This window comes from Rhodamnia argentea, chromosome 8, assembly GCF_020921035.1.
Source record: "Rhodamnia argentea isolate NSW1041297 chromosome 8, ASM2092103v1, whole genome shotgun sequence".
Classification (NCBI taxonomy): domain Eukaryota; kingdom Viridiplantae; phylum Streptophyta; class Magnoliopsida; order Myrtales; family Myrtaceae; genus Rhodamnia; species Rhodamnia argentea.
The window spans coordinates 12,118,210-12,136,594 of record NC_063157.1 but is presented as its reverse complement, the minus strand read 5'-3'; the positions used below and the strand labels follow the sequence as shown (position 1 = coordinate 12,136,594).

At 39.0% G+C, this 18,385-nt stretch overlaps 1 protein-coding gene across 1 annotated transcript; it reads right to left on the bottom strand.

The window, feature by feature from the left end:
* Positions 1–208: 208 nt before the first annotated feature.
* LOC115726536 (nuclear matrix constituent protein 1) lies at positions 209–8,010 on the bottom strand. Its single transcript, XM_030656450.2, has 8 exons — positions 7,378–8,010; positions 5,827–6,036; positions 4,522–4,775; positions 4,112–4,382; positions 3,950–4,033; positions 1,388–3,471; positions 958–1,123; positions 209–827 (listed from the first exon to the last, which is right to left on the bottom strand). The coding sequence occupies exons 1-8, from the start codon at positions 7,591–7,593 to the stop codon at positions 582–584; spliced, it is 3,531 nt and encodes a 1,176-aa protein (XP_030512310.2). The 5' UTR covers positions 7,594–8,010; the 3' UTR covers positions 209–581.
* Positions 8,011–18,385: the final 10,375 nt, after the last annotated feature.

Genomic DNA, 18,385 nt, shown 5'->3' with positions numbered 1-18,385 from the left:
GAACAGGTCTAATCACAGATATCTACACCTTTGAGTTAGAACAAAAGGAGAAACACATCATGCAACACATCCCGCAAAAGAGAGCAATCCATCCACCATACATACCCTAGCAAAGCTAACGTCCCGTTGAAAGTCTTTACTCATGATCAGCATTCGAGACCGGGACATTCATGCTCTTGGGGTAATAACAAAGCACACGGGGCCAGAAGAAAAAAAATTCCATGGGTTTTACACACTACGTGGCGGGAATAGGGAAAAATTACAGGTATTTGATACAAACAATTGAGAAGCCAGAGACCAAGAGCATCATGACATGCAGTATTATTAACACTGCCAATAGGTCACCTAAACAAAAAGAAAAAAATTGGTCAAAATATCAAAGCCCTGAACATCCCGAGACCTTCTAAATGAAAGGGGCGCCAAACCTTTCCTCCCCAAACCTAGAGAAACCTTTTGCGCTGAACTAACATAAATGGCTACTACACATCAGGGAAGCTCCAGCAGCATTATCTAAAGAAGCTGATGGGGCCACATTGCAGCCTGGGGGTTTCTTCCCGATACCAGAAGATCATCCTACCTGATTAGGTCGTGAGAAAATTCCACAGTTTCTTCCCCATAGAGACTTCGCCTGGGTGCTCGTCCTCACATTCATCGTCATCCCCATCTTCATCAAGTGCAACAGCATCAACTCCTAGGGACTCGCTCCTGTTGCCATGTTTGTCTCCCTTATCAGGTGTCCCATTCACCTCCTCACTCAATGCCATATCCTCGACTATCTCCTTTGTTCCATTGGCGTCTCCATCTTGTGTATCTGCCAATGAGCCACACTGCAGAATGACAAGACATAAATACGCTTTCCTAGAGCCAAACAATTAGTACCACACAAACACAGAGTGAACAGCAACTCATCATAATTCACAAAAATCAAAACACACGACATGAGAACCAATTACTTACACGCACAAAGTGTGTATTTCCACCATTTCCACTAGCAACTGTAACAGAAAACGCAGGAACAGCTTTGGCATAGTGAATTTCCTCCTCTACAACTTCTCTACCAGCTTCTTTCTTCTTGTCCTTGTTCAGGTCATTTGACACGCCAGATGCAGTGGTCTTGACCCCACTGTCAAACATTAAGAAAAACAGCTGTGATGTCAAAATGCACAAACACATACGACTGCTATAGCAGCATGAGAAAACTGATAATAAAAAATAAACAAGCGACATAGGGATCTTGAGTATGTTTCAAACCACCAATCTCTTAAATAACATCACATGATAATACCATGAGCCGCAAAAATATATTCTGCAATCGCATGTTCGTAGGAACTCCATGCATTAACTGAGCCACAAATACATACAGAAAACACCAGAATCAGAAACCCACCCTTTGGGCCGTCGGAGATTATATCGCCGTTCACCCATAGCTTGAACAGCACCAGCATTTCTTTGCCGCCTTTTCCCTCGCTGGCCCAGCCTCACACTGTCAGAATGTCCTTCAGTGTCATCAGCATCATGCTCGCTCACTGTGGTGTTATCTCGACCCCTCTTGCGGAGATTTCTTGGTCTTCCTTCGTCAGCAAGACTGGGTTCATCCCGACTGTCAGCATTTGTAGGAGCCGAGTCCTCCGCATTTCCATTCTCCTGCTCGGTCTCATTTGAACCAAAACCTTTCCCAAGTATAGTTTTAGCATCTTTGACAACTTCTTTCATAGTGCGTGTCCTGTTAACCCTTGTTCTGCCCCTCCTGCGAGGCTGATGGACACCATTGTTTAAATCAGAAGGTTGAGAATCTTCAGCAACTTCTTGTCTCTTACTGTTGACATTGCTATCGTATGAAATATCTTGACCAGCTTCATCCTCCCTCTGATGCCCCTCAACATCACAAGAAGCACTTGTTGCTGCAAAAGAGAGCTCAGCATCATTTTCAGTATATGCTTTGGAAGGTTCTTCGACATTTACATGATCACCATGCACATGTCCCTCTCGAGTCAAATCTTGAACTGGATGGGAATCAGTTTTTCTGCCAGGGGAGAAGCTAAATATCTTAGATGTGCATTTTCGAAGCCAAGACACAGTTCCAGTGGAGAGAGGCGTTCTTGAACCAACTAAATTTGGAGATGTATCGGTATTTGGCCTTCCAGAAGCATTAAAGGTCATATTTGCCTCTTCCTTTACATAACCCTCGGCCAACTTTGATTGAGAAAGCTCAGCATTCTCAATCTCAGATATGCATTGTAGATCAGAAAGCAGAAACTCACGAGTAAGTTCCCCACATGTGTTGCAGCTACTCTGCTGCTTAGCAAAAGAAATAAAGCGATCTCTCTCCTCGATAAATTTCTCTCTCTGGTCCTTCAACTTTTTGCTAAGTGCAACAAGCTGATTAATGTCTTTTCTGATTTCAACTTGTTCATCCTCCAGATGCTTCTTATTTGCAGCAAATTCTTCCCTTTCCTTTTGCAATTCTGCTCGTTCCTGTTTCATTTCTTCCATTTCTCTTCTCGCTACTTCTCTCAGGTAGTTAATATTGTTTAGTTCTCTCTCCTTTTCTTCCTCAAATGACTTGATTCTACGATGCAAGTTATTTTCCATCTCATCCCATTTATTCTGCATATTAGTCTCAAGCTCCTTTTTCTGAAGCTCAAAATCACGAAGCATTTGACTTCTCTCACTTTGCACCTTCTCAGCAAGAACTGAAGTCTCATGCTCCATTCTGGCTTCAAATGATCCTTTAGCCAGTTTAAGATCTTCCAGCTCCCTTTTTATGTATTCATTCGTCTCCATCTTGTCCCTTTGCAATTTTTCCTCCTCACTATGTTTGAGCTTCTCAAATTTTTCTTTTTGTCGCTCTGCATCCATCCTTTCTTTCTCAATCTGAGTCCTTTTCTCATCAAGCTCATCCCACTCCTTCTCAAAAGCTTCCTTTTGCTGCTTCAAGTCCTCAGCTTCCTTCAAAAGAAGCTCCTTGTGAAGCCTACACGTCTCTCTTTCTTCCTTCAATTCAGACTGCAAATGCACAAATTCTGATCTTTCTTCTTCACTCACTTTCAGTTGATCCTTCTCCATGCGAATCTTCACCAACTGTTCTTCATTTTCCACTCTTACCCTCTCAAGAGCAGCCCTAAAGCTGAGCAACTCCTCCTTCTCAACAGCAACCGATTTCTTCTGAGTTTCCAAATTATTTTCCTCAGACTTGAGAGATTTCTCCCTTTCCTTGAGATCTTTCAACTTCAATTGAAGGTCATCCTCCTTCTCCTTGAGCTTCTCGTTTTTCTTATCCACTGCTTGTTCTCTTTTCACAAGTTTATCCTCTTTGTGCTTAATTTCAGCTTCCTTCTTCTGTACGTCAAATCCTTTTCTTTCTAAGTCCTCATCGAATTTTTTCCTCTTTTGTTCAAGTTCCAACTCAAATTCATCTTTCTTCACATCCAAAACACGAGCATGCTCATCAACAAGCTTTTGAATTTCATCCTGAAAAGGGCCAAGAATGAGAAGTGTCAATCTTAAGAATCTCTGGAAGATAATTTAAGTTGCCAAAGAAATTTGATGATTTAAGCGACTGAAAGAATAATATTTCTTGCATATCTTTACAATGATACACAGGTCTCCGTAAGTCTGACAAGACTGATTGAGCCCATCACATCACATCACACCATAATAATTAGCAATTCCTTTTTATTTATTTTCGTTTTGGGGAGCACGGGCAAGGAGGGGTGAGTCACTACTGGAGAGGTAGAAAATCTCGCAGTGTGCAAAGACGCAACGTTATAAAGAACCACAACCTGACCATTAGTAGATACATAATGCAAGGATCAAAAAAAGGTCGCACTGCAAATAGTTATGTAGAACATATTATCCTCGTGTTACTCCCATGATAAGTAAGTCATCAAGACATCTATTAACCAGCAAATACTAGGTAAATGCAAATCTCCGAATTTCAAGAACTTACTCTTTCTCTGGCATTGAGCTTTTCTTCTGTAGCAACCAACTGCTTCTCTTTAATTTCTAGGTTCTTTCTCAATGTTTCAAATTCCTGCAGCCAAAAAGAATACATTAGATTAGAACAATCCAATCATTGACATCTAAAGTGATCAGCATCAGAAAGGCTTGCCTTCTCTTTCAACTTTAAATTTGCCAGCCTGGTGCTCATATCTTCCTCCTTTCTCGACAATGTTAGATTACCTTCTTCTATCGTCTTTTGTGCTCCCTCAAGATCCTTCTCTTTTTGCTTATATATCTTGTCCTTCTCATTTGCCATTTCCTCTCTTTGGTTCAGAACCCTAAGTCTATCTCCCAACCTTTCCTCTCCGTCACGCAATTTTCTTTCCCATTCTTGCAAGTCCTCCCTCTGCTTGGACAAAGTGGTTTCATGTACTTCACGCCTGAGAAAATTTGCAACGAGCTCATTTATCATAGAAGACGACAGTACGAGCAACATTAAATGGCAAAAGCTACAACCACAGTCTAAAAATAGCTACAATGAACCATGTGAAATTAGCAATGCAAATGCTTTGGACATACTCTGTAATGAACGATAATCGCTCTCTTCGAAAAGAAGCTTCTCTAGCATCCACATCTTGCGATTTCCTCGCAATCTCTGAATTCTTTCGGCTTATTTCAGCAAGTTTGGCATCTGCAGCGTGCAACTTAGCCTCTACTTCCAGAGATTTTTCCTCAATGCTTGCAGCCAAAGCATTTGCTTCGGCTAATTTTGAATCAGCTGTAAATTTAATTTCAGCATATTCTGCACGCATCTCACGCAAGGCCTTCTCCAGCTGCAACCAACAACCCCAAGAAAAGGAACAATGATTACCGGGTATTTTCATTCTAACATCATCCATCATGCAACAAAAGTATAACCAAATACATGTAAGTTAATCTCACTGCAAATAAAAGTTCTGTCCACTTTGGACGAGGAACTGGGGGCTGGCGGAAGACGTGATTTTTTCTAACAAATAAAACCTGGGTATTGCACATACAAACCATTTTCTTCATCTAATACTAGCCTTGACCCATGCATGATTGCTTTTTCATCAATTTAGGCAAATGCTAACTATCACACAAACCTTCCTCCCATATCTAAATACTACTTTATCATTTTTTCTCGTCACTTCCACAAACACAAAGTTCAAGGCATTAAAACTGAGTTGCAAGTTGTAAATGAACAAAGATATTTTGCATGTAAAACTACATCGGATCCTTCTCTTCTACATTGTTAATTTGTAAAGTTCACCATCCAAATTGTGCTACAAGGTAAATTTCATATAAGGATAGCTATAGTTATGTAAACATTCATATTGTGGGTATACAATTACATTCCAGGCAAACTTCTAGATACTGACACAAACATAATAACTAAATTATGGTCAATTATATGATCAAAGTGCAACTACAACACGATATGCATAAACTAGAAATAATGGGGAGGATATCAAAATCCCTATTTTGAAGGCCACATGCTGATGTTATCTCTTATGGTTAGAGAAAAGGATAACATCTTCAAAGTTGAAAAGAGACAAAGAAATATTTTGCTATGATACATCAAAGTAGCTTTTGTGAAACCAACTAGTAAGAGGTGGTCAGATTTAGGTAGATTCCCACCCATGGCAAAGAGAGGAGTTATTTAAGAAAAGCACCATTATCTTGACATTGAGTTTGCGATTTTGAGGCAATCAAGTCAAACAAAGGGAAGAAAGTAAAAATGCTTGCTAGCATTGCCCCTGAACTCATGCCATCTATTTTGCAATCATAGATATAGAAAAAGTTCAAACGTACATTTTTTAAACTGAAAAGGAAGGTAAAGTAACATGACAATGGAGATCTTACATCAGTCACGCACTGCTTCTCGACACCAAGAGCTTTTCTCAAGTCATCTTCTCGTTTTTCAACATCTGACATAGCAATCAAATGAGCTGTTTGCTCGCGTTTGAGAGCATCCTTTATTTCCTCCAATGCTCGTCTTAGCTCTTCATGCTTGGAAGCCCACTCTTTTTTCTCAATCAAGAGAAGCCCCATATTATATTGGTACTCAAAAAGCTGGACCAAAGATTAGAAAATGGAAAGGTTCTCAACATTAATGCATTCCCAAAATGCAATAATTAGAAAGGCTAAAGACATGGAACTAGAGCAACATGCCATGATTTGAGATGAGCAGCATATCCTATACACCATAACTTTCATGGCTGATAATCACTTTTAAACAAGAGAATATGTACAAATAGGCATAGAATGGCCAGAAATTTTAACCAAAGGTTGCAGAAAATTGACATAGAAATGGATTTTATATAAAATCCAACAACTGAGTTGCAAAAGAAACTTGAGTTTACTCAATTCTAGAGATGATCACAGTAAATCTTTAGTACACGACTAAAGGTGGGTCATGTAACCTTCCCCCACTTGTCAGCAAGCATTGTTTATCTACACCTACATACTCTCGAAGGCAATCAATTTCTCATGCAATGGAACCCGTGGCTAATTGCAAAGTCCCTTATATGAAGATGCCAATTATACCATTCAATCAATTTTCACTACTCCAGTCAAGTTGCATGCACTTAAGGAACTTGATCCTTTTACATCTAACAAATAAACTACTTTCTGAACAAATAGATCTTTGGAGACCCTCCCTGCCATCTCTCTATCCCTCTCACTGATTTTGGCCGGAGATGCAAAACCCATTATTTTTTGAAAATCCTATTGGCACCCCTTTCCCCCAGACAAAAGCTTTCTTGTTATATTTGACATTGTTTCAACAATCTTCATTCTCATCAAGTAACTGACATTCCTCAACCGTTTTCTACTCATATGACCGACTGAGCTTGCCACAATTCTAGTATGAATTCCTAGATTATCACATCTCTAAGTTGGCTGAGAGTTAAGACTGCCTTAGTTGACAGTTAGACAGGCAGATATATACCTTGAAGTTAGATAGAGTTGAGTCCATGACATCTAGACAGGTGGACTAGCATATACAAGACCAATGTTCCGAATCGAAACTCTCCTAGGATTAGCAAACTAGCTCAGCTCAAGTAGAACTAATGGTACGAACAACTGCATATGCATGTGAAATACTGCACCACCATAGTAGAATATGCCCACATACGACCACAGAAAAAAAAAAACCATTTTCATCCTGAATCAAGAACAAGGTACCAGTGGCTAATGATACAGAACAAAGGAACAATCTGTCAATCACTGAGGAACATCCTTCACGCGTCAAGACTAGACAAGATTGGTGAAATACAGCAAAACACTAGAAAAAGAAAAAAAAAAAAAAGCAAATGCTTCAACTTCACAAGGCACTGCCAGTTCCCAAAGGACAAGCGCAAACTTGCAGAAAGTGAAAAACAACATGCGAAACAACCGGAATTATCCACCAACCTCCTTTTCGAGCAGCGAAACCTTGTCCACTGAATCGCCTCCCTCCACGACCATCCCATTCGAACCCAGAAGAGGCGTCACAGGCTCAGCAGGAACAATACTCTTCCCCTTCCCATCAGCGCTAGGGTTCGGGCCCGACCCGGATCCGCTCTTCGGGGCCTGGCTCGGGGGCGTGAGAGTCCACCCCGACCACACCTTCCTCTGCGGAGTGAACATCACAACACTGCCACCCGCGCAATCCCCACAGCAGCAGAAACGCAGCCGAACTCACCGGATCGCGACTTCAAATTCATAAGCCACGCAAGAATTGCCCAATTAGCCCAACACCCAGAGACACCAGAAACCCTAACCCAATTACCCCCCTGGAAATCCCAACCCCAGCGCGACACGAAGCACGAAATTGGAAAAACCCCCCCGTGGCTTCTCGAAATCGGAAGAGAGACCGACAAGACGCGCTCGCTCGCTTGCCCTCTCTCTCTCGCTCTTCACTCTAAAGTGACGGACGCGAACAGGGGCTCTGAATTCCGGCGAGTTGAGGCCTTGGAGTCCGATAACGTCTTCAAAGGCACTTCTCTCTCCTCCCTCCCTCTCTCTCTCTCTCTCTCTCTCTCTCTTTCGGCAGCCTCCTTTTGGGTGCTTTTTTGCGCGGATCACTCACGTTCTTCTCTTTTTGGTATTTTTTTTTTCTCTTCCGTTTTGTCGATTATTCATTGACTGAGATGGTCCGACAGCAATTCCGCCCGCGAAATGACCGTATTACCCTTGCGGCTGCGGCGGTTTGCGGGGGTCTCCAGCGGGGCAGGGTCGGGATTTGGAGGGGGGAGGCTCTCCGGCCGCCAACGTGGGGGCCTCGTGGTCTGAGATGGTCGAGATGACGGAACTGCCCATGGTCTGTAAGGGCAGTTGGCGGAAGCATTGAGGGGTAATTGTGGAAATTCGGAAAATGCCAAAGGCGGGCGTGAAAGAAAGACGGAGGGGTGGGGCCCCCTGCTTACTTGGGAATGAGGCGATTAGAAGTTGATGTGGATAAGCGCACACGAGTCTATCTCTCTCTCTCTCTCTCTCTCTCTCTGACGTCACGAATTCAAACCTTTTTTCTAGAGAGAGAGAGAGAGAGAGATTCTTTGCTTTGAATGAGAGTTGCCTAGACAAAAAAATTCAGTGGCTTTGGCGAGTGACGGTCAAATTTAATGACATGCTTCAAATGTCATTTTGCTTTCGATCCGCCTCATTGGATATCGGGTCATTTAATTGTCTTATGATTCGGGCACAACGGATTAAAACGTGCATTGAAACATAAGAATGATGTCCCCAAAGCAAGTAATAGTTAATTGTCACAGGAAAAATAGAGGGGCGATCGGTTTCGGATCCGGTCCGGTTGTACCTTGAAATCGGGAATTGAGCCGAAGGGACCGGTTCGGATGATCTTAGGACCGGTCCGATCAGGTTATCCGATTCGGTTCTTGGGCGAACCAATCATGGGATCGGTCGCATTTTTTTATTTATCATTAAATTTTTTTTAATCACCTCTTGTTAATTATATTACATTATCGCTAAATCCGAAAGTTATACTAAGCATCATAAGCATTTTAGTTTTAAGTTTAGGTTTACATTTAGGTATTTCTTTATAAAAAATATATTATGCGATCCGATCGGTCCGATTCCCCTAGAAGTGGGAACTAGACCAACCATAACTGATTCTAATAGGGAACTAGGAACCGAATCGAAGCCATAGAGAATCAAACACAATAGGCCGGTTCGGTCTGGCCGGTCCTTGGTTTGGTCGGTCTATTATGCTCAATCTTAGGGAAATGTATCAAAAACCCTAAATTTATTGCATTGATACAAATTCGGTCTTGAACCTTTAATTTGGACTAATTTAGTCATAAATCATTTGTGTTGTTAACAATTCATTAATTCATCGGAAATCGCTAACATGAACGTCGGTCGTCCTATATGATATGATCGGTGCAAACATGAACAAATATTGTAATTTCTTAATTTTTTTTGGATTTTTTATTATTTTTTTGTTGTGGTCGTGAGGGTTGAGCCCTCTCCGGAGGCCGCGAGGGTTGAGCCCTCGCCACCAAGCAAGGGGTCGCTTAGGCAAGGGCCGTGACTCTCACCGGCCACAATGAAAAAAAAGTAGAAACAAGAAAAAGACAAAAATAAAAATCAGAAAAAATATTTAAAAAATTATAGAATTTGTCCACATTAGAGTCGATCATGCCATGTATGAGGGCCAATACCCATGTTAGCAATTTCTAGCAAAAATTGGCTCGATTGACTGAATTGTACGAATGAGTATTTTTCACATTGATAGGGTCATGGGTATCATGTTGGGGGTAATCGTCCATACAACGATGGTGTACGAGCTCAAAGGGGGCATTGGTAAAAACAAGTATCGAGTTTAGGTTAGTTTGACCCTCACCGGCCATTGAGGAAGTAAAACAAAAAAAAAAATCAAAAAACTATTAAAAGATCCTTAAACTTGTCTACGTTAGCACCGGTTGTGCCACGGTAGAAATTTCTGACTAAATTAGCCGGATGAACTGGATTGACAAAAGGTGAAAAGGTAGAGAATCAATTGATAAAAGTACAATATATTTAAGACTTTTGGATAGTTTTTCCTATTTTTAGGGTTTTTCTTGCCTTGGTCCATCCATAACCAGAGAAAACTGGTTACGGCATTTAAATTGCAAGTTAGTGATGTGTGTGTGAGAGAGAGAGAGAGAAGAGAGTGTGCTGCTTTGGTAAGTCGCGCATGCTGCTACAGTCCTACAGGTCTGCATGAATCACTCTCTGATGGGTCACTTGATGTGGTGATGTCTTAAGCGTTCTTGTCATGCCCTTTTTATGTCTAGGGCAACTTGTACCTCATGGGGTCACTTCTACTCTCTTCATGGGTTAGGAAATGTTGGGGCCTGGCGCGTTGGATTCTCCTTGTAGTATCATTGGTTATGCCCAAGTAGAAGTGTTTGACATTCCACGTGGAGGTGCATTCATTATCATCTCTGTTGGTGAAAGACGAAAATCCTAGGGATCTTGAGGAATCGATTGCTGCATTGATTGCTCTAGCTGTAAGGATGCTTGGTTTGCATTGTGAGAGCCCATCTATGGTAGGCTCGTATGTTTGGAAGTAATCGCATGGTAACTTTTTCATCATAAGCACTAGACCGTCTCCTTAGGAATAACCTGATTATTTTCACAAAGCATCTTCTGGATTGCTCAGTATTCTATATTTAAATATACAATACTACATCAATAAGACTTGTGAATTGTAGCAAAGGAGACTGGGAGACCAAGATATTTCAGCTTCAGGGTGCGAGGAAAAAGGAACCTCTTCAGGAATTGGAGCTGCAAATCAAATTGAACTCTCTTAGAATACATGAGCCAAAACCATTGAAGCATTTCTACGTTATATATTTGAAATAATGGTCTTCATGGCCTTCTTAATATGTTCTGGCAAACTTGTAAATTCTCGTTGTGGAAAACTATTGCTACGATAAGATTATGAAATACATACCAAAAAAATCAATTGGTTCTTCAGGAAAGGTAATAGGATCGAGAGTGAATACATAAATGAATGGGTATTCTTGATGCATGCCAAATGGTCTTAGATTAATACCACTATACTGCCAGAAAATCACATCATTTATCTATATCTAGAGGAAAATCTTCATTGCTGGTGAAGTTTTGGAATTTATGGGGGAACGTCACTGCGAATATTAGAAGAAGATCCTTGAAACATAAACGTAGATGTTGTTTTCCCACTAGTCGGGAGAGAAAATCAGCAAGAACATTCTTCTCGCCTTTGATGTGCTTAGTATCAAAATAATACTTTGAAAACCATTCTGCCCAGCGTAGTAAATGCGGATGAGGTACTGTTTTTTGCTTGAACTTTAACATTTGAGAGAAAGATGACATATATTTCTCCAGAAAAATGATGACCAATAAGATATTGATGACTATTCCCTTTCAAATACACCCTAAAAGGAGAAGGAAGGCTGAATGATAATAAGCATTTAGTATTGAATTCAATTACTATCCATTTGCGAACGCACTTGAATGGGTAAATTGGTAAATTCAACACCAACTAAATAATCATTTAATTCTTTTAAAGAAAACTTCTCTCTTTTCATACATAATCTGGACGATGAGGTGATTCATGAAAGTAATTGTTCCCGCTTTTGTCTTACCTTCCTCTCTTTGGTACACAAAAATATCTTGAAAATGGCTCTAATCAATAACAAATATTGTAATCAAATAATTTGGAAAGTGGTTGGTAATTTCTCTTTACATGTGTGTTTGGTCGTCTTTCCACATCTATATATTATAATTATTCAATGATAATGAATACTAACTTTTCATACTTAATCCACATGTATGTATTATCTTCAAAAGAATGTCCTCGTTAATTGGTACTCGTTGGCACCTAAAAAGGGCCACGGTATTTAGGGTACGCATGATAACAGTTCTCTTCCTTGGCCTTATTTCTAGCTAGAAATAGATTTTTCTAATTATATTCCCTGGATGAGTTTCTGAACCGAGATACGTGTTTGATAACGACACAAAATATCTATTTTTTGAACGTAAATTCGTTTGATAACAGTATAAAATTTCTATTTTTTTGAGTAGAAATTCGTTTGATAACAATACAAAACAAAATTTCTAGTTCCAAAATTTTATTTTCACATTATGTTCTCCTTAAATACAAATACAAGTAAATGGAAGAAACGGATTACAATCGCAATGGATTACACGAACTCGGATTGGCCTTTTATTTACTATTTATGTAATATCTATCTTCCTTGTTCTTTCTCATTTAGTACTTATAATTATTTATTTATTTATTTATTTATTGACGATTTTGTCGATTCACAGTCAAAGTCCTCGGGTTGCCCCCCAAAGTCAACCTAACAAATGAACTTTGATTTATGAAGAAAACGATGCCTAAGTTCAAAATGAAATGAAATAGTAACTTGAAAGACAGTAAAAGGACTCTTTTTTGGCTAAAACATGGACCCTGGCGCAATCAGAGAAAAAATCTTGAGTTTTTAGCTTATTGGACTCCCTCCAAGTCCGATAAGGTAAAGTTTATATTGTATGTGAAAATGGCAGAAACCGTGCCCATCCGCCTCATCTGCCTCATTAACAACATAGTAAAACTGGCCAATTCCATCACCCAATCGAAGATCAAATTCATGTGTGGTGGAGATGAGGTCCAAAGTCTCAAGAATACCCATTAAACATGTGCTTTCAAATGCCAAGAAGGAGCAATGGTACCAAGTCAAGGTGAAGCACTTGCTCAAGAGCTAAAAGACGTCCAGATGGAGTACAAAACTTGTTGGGCGACATCTCCACCGAAGTATAGAGGTGACGAGTTATGGTTGGCAACAAGGATGGTAAAAAAGGTGTGCCTTTTCTTCTCCAGAGTAAACTGGCGTGCTAGGACTTACAATGTGAATAATAGGTTGAGGAATTTTGGCAAAAACTAGATGGAATCGCTACAGATGTCAAATTTCTATTTGGAGAACAATTGAGGCAATAGATAATCCTGCAAATTTGTCACAGGGAATCATCAAAGCTTTCTTTGGGGGCTAGCCATAAAAAAAAAAAATCAAATAATTGAACCTGCAAAAATACGGCACCAACTCTGCACCCTTCGCACATATACATGTTTGCTATATCTCGACTTAAGCTCAATGGTTCCTATTGAAAAGTACCTTGTAAAAATCAAAATGGCAAGAAGAGAATGCTGGCATTAAGCTAAACCATGGAAACTATAAAGAAGGGTCTGATTTCATATGAACAAACTAAATATCACCACAGACAGAGTGGTCATGTTGGACTTGAACTTTGAACAAACTGAATACCATCACAAATGATCACTTCTACAAATAGAGTCTGACTTGTCATTACAAGAGCCAAGCTAGGAAATCCTCAAATACAAACAGTGCAAATATATTACAAAAGTTGAGGACACAATTTCATGGAATCTCTGACATATTATGATCCCTTGCCATTTTATTGGCAATAATTTTCCTAAGCATGTTCATCTTGGTTCATCTCGGTTCCCTCCTCAATCTATGTATTGTCTATAACTTCATCTTGTGTAGGTCCAAATGGGTACTCCGGATCGCCATATTAGGAAAAGTTCTTATCCATCTTGTCTTGATCACGAATGTAGTTATGGATAGCATAACATGCAATTACAATATATACTTGTTTTTGAATTGTAAATGAAGGCATGCGTATCAAAACGGAGAAGCGATTCTTTAAAGTCGTAAATGATCTCTTAATGACATTCCTTAGTGAAGAATGCCTATGATTGAACAATTCTCTTACTATTTTTGGCCTACTTGTTATACCCCTATAATCATTTAATGATTCCTTTCACCTTTAAAAGCATAGTTAAAAAATTGCAACATGTTCATCTACCTTAATATATCAACTATCTACCAACCAACCTCTTGCCCTCATAACAAAGTATTTATACATTGGTCATGATAATGCAACAATAATACAATGTCCACAAAGAAAATCCTTACTCCTTCGAGTCATAACAATAAGCAAATAGGCCCTGTGGGCGTGGCCAACTAATTCAACCAAGCCTGAGGAGATCAAAATCAAAATTGTCTAAATCGAGAGCTCAACTAATCGACAATCATTAGGAGATCCTTCCCAATCCAGCCATAAACAAAAGTAGAACCTCATATCAAACGAGGAACTAGCACACAATCATGTATCTTGAGTTGTACATTCCTTGTTCATAAAAAAAAAAACCTCTAAATGTCGAATACATAAGTCATAGAGTGATATTGAAGCTATGAATATAAGTGCCATAACATATTGCCTATGCAACATCTACTTAAATTCATCAAAATGATTAGATTTATACAATATTATCAACAAAATAAAACTGTTGGTGTAAAAGAATATATGAGAATCCTATCTTGAAGTAAGGTTTTTGGTTGGGATTCACAAGAATCTCCTCTAGGACAACATCAAAGGAAGGTGATATGATAATCTCTTTTGTCGGATGGAGAACTACTTGCAACACTATAACAAAGTTCTTGTTGATAGTTTGTCCCGAACGTTGGAATCTTTCACATAAATCTCTATTGGGGTTCTTGTGACAAATCATAGACAAAAAAATTGCAACATGTTCATCTACCTTAATATATCGACTATCTTCCAACCAACCTTTTGCCTTCATCAATCAAAATAGGTTGAGAAATACGTATCTCTCCATCTTAAAAGCTTCAGATACTCTATCTAAATGTCTATAAAGAACCTCCCTTTCTCATTCGAGTCATGACAATACATTGTACTTAAATAGGTTCCCTTGTGTGTATGGCCTTATCCACCATAACAGTGCGCAACCATGCTCTTAGTATATCAAAATCAAAATCATCAAAATCCTGTTGGACCGCTTCAACTGATACTACCCGACCATTATAGACGCTACTTTCACCCCCTCCTTATTACCTATGCCATTAGGCAAAAGAAGAACATAAACATAATAGATAAGTAAGGAATCTAATAACAATTAGTAAATTGATAACGTCATCATAGTTGCATCATAAAGAAAAAAAACCATAATGTCGGAAATACATAAGTCATAGAGTGAAATTAAACCAAATATAAATCCATAACATATTTCTCAACATCTACTTAAAGGGATTTAATAAGTCCACATCTCCTTTCAGGAAGAGAGATGATGAAAGCCTCTCTCCAAGTGGCATTAAGGCATGCTTGGTTCATAGTTTTATTGTAAAGATTCTGCTCCCAGTTAGGCATGCCATTTAGGACGATGACCATTGCTTGCTATGGAATAGGGGTCTACAGGTGATGGGGCATGTGAAGTGATAAAACCACTTGTTGTTGATGGACTCGTCCTAAATTTGATCATATCTTGAATGGCTTTGCAACAACTATTAACATCAAATGTGTTACTCTTTCTCCTCCTATTATAATTTGGAGTTCTATCTAACTTATGCTTCTCACGAATTGGGGTGGCAGCCATGTCGGGTGTAAATACTCCCTCATCAACCTGGTGTTCATTAAATTGCTCCAGATCATCTATTGCATCACCAATATCATCACCACCGCCATTGTTATCTCCCTCCGACACCACCTTGTCTTCTACATTTCCTGATGCATAATCCCCAATAGTATAAGTGTCACCAAACACAATACACATATCGGGATAATGAGGAAACCCATTCTTTTTGAATTAGCCTAGTTGCTATTATCGTGCAATTTTCACAATTGACATACGTTATCAACATAATCAAAGCTTACATCCATAATAAGATAAAAATGACCCAAGTAAAGTAATACCTTGACATGAGTCTCCCATGCACTTGGATCATCCACAATCACCGTTTTGTTTACATTGTCCCATCCAAATCCAGACTTTGAAAGAAGTTTCTTAAAACTACTATATTATACCTTTAGTTTGTTTACCCTATTCTTCAATTGAACTAAACTATAGTGGAGTCCTAGTATGTTTATTGAATTCAGCATATATGTTATTCCACCCACCTTTGTTGTAGGTACAGGTGTTGCGATTTCCTTTTTTGACTTCTTCTACCATCAAACTTATAAACATATTGGACAAAGGTTTGGTCCACTTTGCTACAAATGCTTTTTTGTGGGATGGCATTTAACCTTAACTAGTGATCATCAAATGAGCCCACTCATCAAATGCAATTCTAGTAACATCAAAGGCAATTTAGTGACTACAAAATATCACCAAAATATATCATAACAATATAGGGATTGCTTGTACAGAAAAAACAATTTTGCGTACCTCAGCAAACATACATGAACAAAAATGATTGCATTGTCATTGTCCATGCAGCAAATTAAAATCACAACATCAATTACCTGCTCCTTTCTTTTCCTCTCAAGCTCCACCTGTTTAAAGCACGGGAAAGAATGAACCAGAATTAGCTCACCAGTGCATAGGCGCTCGAACAACAAACGAACCCAAAAAAAGAAGGACCCGACTTTACCGCATCTTATTTAGTCTCATGTCGGGTGTTCAACATTGCTTCATTTCATTTTGTTTGTATATAGGTGCCTTTCAATATAGATTCACAGTTCATGATGATTATGTGTATTAAGGGCAAGCAAAATGTGGTCAACTTCACTTTGTTCTTTAACCCAGAAAGGTATACTTAGTCGAAGGACTTGCACAGAGGTATAAAAAATTACGCACGAGAGAGGATAGCCATATTGCAAAACCAGAATGGTAAGTTTAACATCCTAATTGGAAATGATGCTACAATTCGAGCTTTTCTAGCTTAATGTAATACTTAGCAGGAAAACAAGATCATAGATCTGTGATGTAATAGAGTTGATTTCATATTCGACAATTAGCAATTGTATAGCCACATGAATTTAGTCAAAACTTATTCATTAATTCGCTAGGCAACAATTCAAAATATAAGTTCTCAAACTAAGCCCATCTGATGAATTTTCATGGAGTCTGCGTCTATCTTTTCCTTTTCTCACCATCACTGCTAGTCGAATCCAAAGGGACTAAAGATAATTCAAAATTCCATTCACCTATTTCTTTTTATTAGATAGGATGTTAGATGACATCTCAGCACCCATTTGGACTAGAAAGCGGATAAGCATGACTAATGCTTGAGTGAACACACAAAAATTTAAAGAACCATCACTCTATGCTTGGAAATTGGATGAACTTGGAGAAGTCAAGCATCAATTCTACCCATTTAGAGTCAACATTATGAGATTATTAGGACATATGAAGAGAGGAAAAAAAGAAAACTAAAAGAAGGTGTGTTTCTTGAATGGTTGTTTCAGACAAGTTGAATACAAGGCACTTGTCCAACAAAAGTACTTACTGCAATAGACAAATTGGTTGAAGTCAAGAGTAACCCTCCCCTACTTAGCTATATCAAAGAACTAAAAGAACTCCTGTAAACAGAGTACCGGAGTGCAACCATTTAACCAAGTATTCATATGAAGTAGATTAAGTATACTAGAATATTCACATAACCGCAATAACCTCTTGCGCCAGCACTAGTTCTGTTCATATCATATGAAGAATTTTTTCCAAATCCCAATAATAAGCATGCCAATCCACCACTTAATCCTCCAAGACACTATAATTCTAATTAAACTCCAGCAAATCAACGTAAAATCAATTTCTATAGGCGCACAAATCATAGAGGACTCAAGAGGTTGTTCACCTACAAAAGAGAGAGATTGAGAGTAAGCCAACGAGAAGAACAAAAGGGAGAGACCGAGAGTGAGCCAATGGGAAGAATGAAAGAGAGAGACCCACAACGAGCCATCGTTGGTGGTAATGGGATCTGGAGATGGAGGTCTGCGTTGCACTTTTGCTAGCCGTCATTGGTGGCGATGGGATCTGGAGATGGAGTTCAGGGTCAAACTTTTACTATGCAGAGAGAAAAGCTTCTTTGTTGCACTTTACAAAAAGAAGCCCTAACGAGTGTGACGCCCTAAATTTTGGATGGCCCGAATTTATTTCTGTTTTTTGTTCCATAAACAAAAAAGTAACTTTTTTCTACTTCTGATTTCTCTTTCAAATCTATTTCTAAGTCAAAAATTTGTCCTCGAAATAGAAAAATAAAATTGCAATGACAAACGGATTTTTATTCCAAATATGCTCCCCAAAACAAAAAAAAAAGAGAAAAATAAAGGAAGAGAAGTGTCATCATGCGCACCCTTATTGATCATTTGAGTGGAGACATTGATTTTTCAAGGCATTAAATATATTTAAAAAGATATCATTTTATGATTATAAGATATCAACAAATTATGCCAATCGGATTGTGGTTGTTACAATTTGGTTAGTAGAGGATTTCATATGTGTAATTAGCATTGACCAATGTTGGCATTGAAAATTGACATGTCCCGCATGAATAGTTCGTATCAAAAAGGAGAATGATGATTGTACATTAGAAGCGATTGGCAATACATGTGGCACAAGCGGTTGGTATACACG